The sequence below is a fragment of the Pteropus alecto genome, unplaced genomic scaffold (assembly GCF_000325575.1).
Source record: "Pteropus alecto unplaced genomic scaffold, ASM32557v1 scaffold97, whole genome shotgun sequence".
Taxonomy (NCBI): domain Eukaryota; kingdom Metazoa; phylum Chordata; class Mammalia; order Chiroptera; family Pteropodidae; genus Pteropus; species Pteropus alecto.
In genome coordinates this window covers 1,368,524-1,376,664 of record NW_006439713.1, presented here as the reverse complement: position 1 = coordinate 1,376,664, position 8,141 = coordinate 1,368,524, and the positions used below count along the sequence as shown (strand labels likewise).

Below are 8,141 nucleotides of genomic sequence, written 5' to 3'. Positions count from 1 at the left end.
AAAAAAAAAAAAGTGCAGCCTTAAAATCAAAAAAATTAATGATTCAGGTAAATTAATCGGCTGAAAGAGGGAAAGCTCTTTGTTTCACTAATTACACGCGTAGGCAAAATAATCAGAATGTCCCCAAAACGATCACCTCCAAGTCAGTGGTCCTCGAGGCACGAGACTAAATCGTCCCACCCAAGGCTGTCAGTGCGTGGACAGGAGACGCCCACACTGTCCTCTTCCAGCCCTAGCCACACGCAGCTGTTTGCACTTCAACTAACAGCGGTCGAACGGTGTTAAACAGTTACGTAGATTCATGGGCTCCATGGTCACAGGTGACCGGTGGCTGCCATACTGGACGGCGTACACGCAGAACGTGCCCGTGGCCGAGGGAGGCTCTCCTGGGCAGTGCTCACACTGGCCCCTTGGTCTGAGGGTGGGAACATTTCAGATTTTTTTTAAAAGGGCCGTTGGAAAAGGTCACCCATGCTCTCCAGTCGAAACAAACCGACATGCCGCCGTAGGCCAGAGCGTAAGGCAGTGGCCCCGGGGTTCAGAGGAGGGAGCCAGGCACCCCCAGCCCGGCAATGCCCGTGGATGCAGCTGCGGCCCCGTGCTCCTGGGAGCTTTCCCGGGAAGGGAGTGGAAAGGTGGGGGGCGGACCTGGAGGGGGCAATCTGAACAGATCCGCCAGCCCCGGTTTACACAGAGGGGCACCGGGCAGCACAGGAAACGCATGAGGGGCTCGCTGCGTCCACGCGTGCACAGCTGTATTTCTGGAAGTCAACCGGATGGGAAGTTCAGCTTCTGGGGCGGACGAACCAGAGCTGGCCCATCTGTCGAGGGCTCAAAGCCCGGCCTCTTTGATTTGTTACCGCATTCTGCGAATTCCACAGTCTGCTCTCAAACAGGTTTGGAGATGACGGGGGAGCCTGTCAGCCAGGTTCCCCGCCCTTCGGCACGGCAGGAAGCTGCGGTTCTAAGCAGCTCACAGGTGAGGCCACTGTCTGCGGTCTGGTCTGGTCTGGTCTGCGGAATGCCCAGGGCAACCTCGCCACCTTATCAGAACTCAGCCCGCACTGATTGTCACAGGCAGGCAGCCCTCTCAGGGGACATTCTAAATGAGCAGGTTCACTCATGGGCCGAGGATAATTCCTTCCTTCCGGTGGCTTCGCCGTATGCCATTTTATCCGAGATAAAACAGCCTGCCGGGTGAGTTAAGGCATGTTAAATCGGGTAGTCTCAGCCTCCCGCTGAGCCGCCATCTGCCCAGCTGTCGCCAGGAGCACGTGGGCAGTGAAACGACTGGTTCCATCCTTGGTGGACAAGCATTTTGTAATCGATGTCTGGCCAGTTCAAACTTGACCTGGTGCCGGTTTGCAGCTGCATCTCCTGTCGGGTTTAATTATAATTCGCTGTTCATTTACCTTCACCATCATCAATTGCATCTACTGTTGGTTCGGTTCTACCATTTCTGGTGTCAACTAATTGCATCACAGGCTTGTCGACTGTCCGTTCTCTAGATATCAAACTTTACGACGTGTCCCCCCTGTGATGCGATGTGAAACACGTTTGACCATTGCCCAAAGCGAACGGATACATGAACTCCAAGCGTGTTCCCTGCGCTTCCGACGGGGAATCTTCTGATCTGTGCTATTCACTTAACTCACAAAACACCCGTCAAGGCTCTGACACAGCTACACGCAGTTTGATAATGTGCCGTGTTAACTACAGGACCTTCTGGAAAAGGCAGACCTATGGAGACAGCAATAACAAGATCCGTGGTTGCCCGGCATCGGGGGCACAGAAGGAGAAGCAGGTGGAGCGCCAAGCATTTTTAGGGAGTGGAACGACTCTCTGCGATATTATAACGATGGACACGCGTCATTATACATGTGTCCGAACCAATAGAATAGATAATGAAAAGAGTATCGTCTGAATTCAAAACTACGGATTTCAGTTAATGAGACTGTATCACGATTGGCTCGTCGATTGTAATAAATACACCGTAATAAGGAAAGACGACCGTGGAAACTCTCGGGGTGACAGAAGGAGGTACGAGGAACCCACGACACTCAGGTTTTCTGTCAGTTTGAAACTACTCTGAAGATAATATATTATTTTTAAAAAGTACTTCCAAGGCCAAACATTACATTTACAAAATATATACATTTCTATATGTTATGAGCCAATGGAATGTCCCGAAAATAATACTAGGTAAGTTCGGCAAGCTATTTTTGAGTTCGAAGGGCAGTTTGATAGTGCAAAATCACGTGCGTCGGCTCACGCTCCTCTCTCATAAAAGCAACTGACTGGGGGTTCATGTGTTCCGGTCCCGCTGCCCGTCCTGACCAAGTCTCCGCCCTGGGAACTTAGAAACGTGTGTGTCGGGCGGGTGGGCTCTTTGTGTCGGCCTGGGTCACATGGTCGCTGGTGTAAGTACCACCCACTGAGGGTGCAGCCCTCAAGAGGGGCCCCCTGGTGTCCGACCACTGTCCCGTTCTGCAGGGGGCGGGCGCAGTGTCAGGGGTTCCTCAGCCCTCTTCACGGGGCTTCCTTTCCACCGCGTGACTGGCCAAGAGCAGGGTTCTCGGCCTCGGCACGGCCGACGTCTTGGCCGGATCCTCCTTGGTTGTGGGGCGTCCTGTACGCTGTGCGATGTTCAGCAGCATCCCTGGCACCTGCCTAGGAGACAGTACCCCTCTCCGTAGTTATAAACAACTAGAACTGTCTCCAGACAAATAACCCTGGGGATCAAGATCGCCCGCGATGAGAAGCACTAGCTCGATCAACGCCACAGGCCACCACCACCAGACAGCTGTGGGCGCAGGATGGAAGAGCCACGTGAGGCTGAGGGAAGTGGGGACAAGCCCTGGACAGAGACGCAGAGTGACAGCCCAGAATGACCGGCCCGGGGAGGGCCGTGCCAAGGGGGCCTCCAACAGCGCAGGGACGATCACCTTGATTATTTATGGTGCGGTGGACACACGGAAATTCACTTTGCTATTCGTCTTTAACAGCACAGGCTGTGTACGCACGTATGCACGTCCCCCAAAATAGAATTAAAAGGTTGTCGCAAAACCGTTAACTGGTGTAGCCCCTGCACAATTCTGCAAAAGTCCTGGCACCAGCTGTAGGGGTCCACCGCTGCCCTAGATCCGCCCGCAGAGTTTTCTTTTTCTTTATGGTGACATTGATTAGCAAAATCCAATACGTTTCAAGTGTACACTTCAACAGTGAGGCAAATAGACATCGCATCGCGTGTCCGCCGCCTTGAGCTCGACTGCTTTCTGTCACCACGTATGCGACCCCTGTGGCCTCACCTCCCTCCCTCGCTGCACAGCGGTCAACACTTAAACTCGCCTGTGCTGAGATTCAGGGGGTACGAGGAAAAGGGGTCTGGAGAGAGGAGACAAAGCAAAATGCAAAGACGGGAGATGAACGAGAGAGTATAAGACGGGGGGTTGCGTGTTAAGCACAGGACACGCGGCTGGCACCCCCAGGCCCGACCTGCGGCCCGCTCACGTCCGTCGATGTCGGTAAAGCCCAGGCGAAGCCACAGACCCTCTGGGAGCAGCCACTCCAGCTGTTTGGTCACCGAACCCTTAACGCTGAGCGAGCAGCTGCGGCATGAGTTGCTGAAGCCAGGGCGCTGGACCGCCAGGAAAGGTGGGGTCCTGCCATTCACTCAAGACAAACCACGCGGGCCGGAAACGCGCCAGCGAGGCCTTCCTGCGGGACCTCTGGGAGGAGCAGACAATGCTGGGACCGGGCGGTTAAGGGCATGTGTGGACCTTGGAAGCCCAGAGACTCCCAAAGGGCCCTGGGCAGGAGATGACACCCCCCGGCCAACGGCTTGGACACAGCGGAGGGAAAGGGGGAGGCCTGTGAGACAGACCAGCCTCGGCAGCTGAGGACAGGTGGCCACGGAGCGGGTGGGGACAGAGAGCCCACCGGAGAAGGCGGACCCCAAACTCGGGGCCCATGATAGGAAACAAATACAAAAAGGGTCCTACTTGAGGTACACAGTGTCCCTGACGGGGATTTGGGCTGCACGAGGCTGGCGGGTGTCGAAGCGCTCGTTGGAACCCTCGGGGTGTACTGGGGTACCGCGGGCGGGTAGTATGGAGCCGGATACACCGAGAAGGCAGTGGGGGCCACAGCGGGTCGCGGGGGATACAGACTGTCGGGCTGGTATCCACCATTTTCGTAGTAAGGTCCAACGCTCGGTGGTGGTGATCCCTAAACAATTAAAAATAAAAAGGTGAATAACATGAAACCCCAACGACCCTAAAGGCTAAACGCGTGTTCCATCGCACTTAAGATGCTGAGAGGGGGCCGCGGAGCCTTTCAGGGCGCCCGCGACTATGGCAAATGTCGAATAAAAACCAACCAGAATTTCCAATTAATTGTCAACAGATTCTGGCTTCGTTTGCTAACTACTCATTTTTTATGGAGGTAAAACCGACATATAACGCCGTATTACTTTCCGGTGTACGACGCGATAATCGGTATTTATACACCTGTGTAACGACCTCCGTCACCGCACACAGCTCCAGAACTGTTTCCTCTCGCGACGAGAACGCTGAGGACCGACGACCCCAGCCACGCTGCGCTCGCCCCCCGGGACTTGATTACCTGTCTCGTCACGGGACGTCTGTGCCTTTTTTTTTTTTGACTCTCTCCACCCATTTCACCCACTCGCTTTTTCTTTGGGAGATGGAAAGTGAATGGTTGACACTGAGATTTAGTTTTAAAAAATAATTAAGAAAAAAAAAATGTATGAAAAGCCTGGGAACGAGTCCATACCCTATGCCTTGAGAACGGGGGAACGAGCGATAGCAGAATTAGGACGAGAATAATCAGAGCTGACACCGGGTGACTCGCCTGCTCCTGGGCGTCTGCCTGGACGACCTTGAAACCTGACCGTAAGCCCCGAGATGGTTCACGGACGACTGAGGTGCCGGCTCCGCAGGGAGCGGTGTGAGTGACGGGGCTTAAGAAACGTCACCTGTGCAAGTCATGCTACGAATTCCTTTTCCAGCCCCTCTTCTCTGGTAGAATGTATCATAGCCACTCACTGCCGTTTAATGAACGGGCGGGTATGTGGTTCGCAACTGCGTTTTTGCGGAGTGCGTGGACCTCTGCCTGGTCGCTGTGAGTGGGATTTCGGGGTGCAGAAGGGAAAGGCCCCCCTCCAGCCTGAGCGGTTTATTCCTAGTTCCATCTACACCCTTAGAAATCCCTTCTCCTCCTCTTTCCACTGAAAACTCGCCTCTCCAGACCTGACCTCCGAGACTCGCCCCCCGCGGGCCACTGTCCACCCCGCGGCCTGCCCTCTGCCCCGGCGTCAGCCCTCCCCCATCGCCCATGGCTGAGAGGCCACCTTTGGCCCACGTGGGTGTCTGAGGTGCCCATGCGAACCCCCCTCCCTGCTCACTCACTCCTCCCCTGCGGTTTGAGACCTCAGAGGAAACCGCTATTCTGAACGGAGGTGACCGAATGCTTAGAATTTTAAATGGAGCCCGCGGGAAAGTGGGGTTACAAAAAGGGAGGCCCCTGCAGGCTCCCAGAGCTAGCCGCTGCGTGGTCACTCCCCAGGCCTCGCCTTCAGAAGCCCAAAGACTGGAACTAAACCAGAGCCGCGGACGGGAAGAAAGGACATGTGCTCCCCCATCGAGCGGGGTCCCAGCAAGCAGCACGGTGCGCTCTGCCTCTGTCAGATGCATCCCCCCCAACCCCCCACCCCGACAGAATATGCTGCGTCTCCCCGCCCCCCACCCCGCCCCCGGGAAAGGCTGCAGCAAGCACAGCTGCCTGTCCTGCAGAATTCCCGTGCGGCGGTTGGAAATTTAAAATGGATCCAGTGCAAATCCATACAGAACGTAACAGAACGGGGTGTGTGCGTGTGGTGGAGAGAGCTCTATTTTCCAGATACGGGATCTAGAAAATTGCTGTTATTAACCGTTTTCACCAAATGCTCATATTCCCAGGTATAAGCTGAACCCGTAAGATATGACAGGGAACAAGGACAGTGCGTTTGTCTCTGGCGGGGGCGGAGGCGGGGGCGAGGTCCAGGGGGAGAGCTAGCCGGCCCAGCGCCCCATCGATCGAGAGGGTCTCAGCGTACCAGGAAGCTAGGCTACACTGCGGCCCGTTGGCCCACGCACCTACACACTTTCTTCCCCAGGACGTGCCCCCTCCTGGCACCATCCTGCCCCAACTGTCCGCAGCCCAGCACCTGCGCCCTGCCCCACCCCCACCCTGAGAGCCAAGAATACAGGAGCCGGTGAGGAAGCTCAGCCCCACACCCACCCCGCGCTCGGGGCCACCCCGCAGCTGCCCGCCTGTGCCCCACAGAGCGCCCCGGCCAGCGTCCACGAGAGCGCACGGTCCTGGCGAGCAGCTCTTACAACGCCGACCGACACGCACCTCGGAAAATTATGGAAAGAACCAGAAAACAGAGAGGAGGCCGGGAGGGCCCGCGGCGCTTACCGAGCTTAAAGCCATCCCGACTCGGTCAGCAGCATCAGGTCATGGGAGGTACTTGGAACCTTCGAGATGGCCTGGAAGAAAGAATAACAGGACTGTAATCTCTCCTTACCAGCTAGTTTCTAGAACGATAAGGAGAGGGAGAGCTAGAGCATCGTCCAGGGGAGTCGCCTCTCCCCGGAGCAGACAGGGGCGCCGGCCCGTCACCTGTGCCCGCTCCTGCCCACGAGCGCTCACGCCCGCTGCAGGCGTCTGGGACCCGCTCGCGCGCAACTCCAAGTCCAGGGCCGGCCCTGGCCACATGGCGCTCACAGGGGGCCCCGGCTGTCCCCTCCGCTGCCCCACCAACACGAGGAAACATGCACACGGTGACGACGGACTCGTCAGCTTCAGCAGAAGCAGAGAGCTGGAGCCAGCTCCTGGCAGGGCCACTTCCCAGAGGGGTCACTGGCAGTAAGCGACCTTCTCTGAATGTCAGACAGAGACGGACTTAGAAGTTGGCACTGTCTCATCCAGCCGAGGGCTCAGTGACGCGGTGCAGGCAGACACCTCATAGCGCCAGGTGCCGAGTGACAGCGAGTGTGACCGGACGCTCCCTCGCCAGTGCCTGCAGAGCGTCCGTGGGGACGAGGAAGTAGCCGCACACCCTGAGCAGATGTTCCAGAACTTAGTACCAGACACGGGCCACGCCCGCCTTTTTACATGAGCCAAATGGAATCTCCCGATTCCTAATAAACACGTAAGTAAAAATAAAAAAAAAAAATTAAAAATTAAAAAAAAAAAAATGGAAAAACGCATCCACACAGACCCATTACTCCATTTCCTAACCCAGGTCCAGAAAGGAACGAAATTCCGAATGAGGGTTAGCCGTGCTGCAAAGCAAGCTCGGGGCACGTGTCCGTGACATTCGTGAACCGATCAGCGTGCAAAGCTCCAAGCTCTGTAGAAAGCCCCCCTGACTTCGCTCTCCGAGGGCTTCGATCCGCCCTCCGCCGCTGATGGCAACGCCCCAAGGATGCTTTCGGGGACTGGCGGCCGCGTCCAGATGGATGAGAGCGCCCTGGGCTCCGAAGCCGGCCAGGCCCGGTCTGAGTGTCTTCCGTCTCTAAAGCGCCCGGCGCACAGCGAGCAGCACACGCGTGCGGCGACCCCATGACCTCGGGGGTCCAGACCCCAGCTCAGACCCTCACCAGCAGTGACCGGGGCAAGTCGGCGAACTTTCCCGTGCCTCGGTGACCTCTAACAGCAGCACCCGCTTCGGGGTGCTGGGGGTGCGGGAGGAGGGGACCGGGGGGGCTGTTAGTGCCCGGAACACAGTAAGTGCCACACACATTTCTGTTTTAAATAGAAGTGGGGATTGATAAAGCTGATACATGTCGAGCAGCCTGCGGGAAGGGGGAGCTGGGCGGTGCGGCGGGGGGCGCTGATCATGGCGTCTGCAGATTCGCATCCGGTAAATTCTCCCAAGACACCTGCATGAAGTCTACCTTCTCTGAAAGTCCGGCGAAGGCAAAGGAAAAGACAGACCCCACCCCAGCGGGCCACCGGCCGCCCTCTCCTAAGCAGCCCTGCTATGCGAGTCATTAAACTAAAAATAACAATGACGTGCTCGGAATGAGAATACCAGGATGGCTTTTTAATCTGGGGACACCTCCCTGAACAGC

The 8,141-nt window shown here is 56.5% G+C and overlaps 1 protein-coding gene across 1 annotated transcript in view; it reads right to left on the bottom strand.

Moving 5' to 3' along the window:
- The window catches only part of TMPRSS2 (transmembrane serine protease 2), an 18,351-nt gene extending 11,841 nt beyond the window's left edge, over window positions 1-6,510 (bottom strand). Inside the window, exons 1-2 of the mRNA XM_025050218.1 lie at window positions 6,481-6,510; window positions 4,002-4,227 (exon numbers count right to left, since the gene is read on the bottom strand). Coding sequence (XP_024905986.1) covers window positions 4,002-4,227; window positions 6,481-6,495 — 241 coding nt within the window. The 5' untranslated portion in view covers window positions 6,496-6,510. The remainder of the gene's footprint in view (window positions 1-4,001; window positions 4,228-6,480) is intronic.
- Window positions 6,511-8,141: the final 1,631 nt, after the last annotated feature.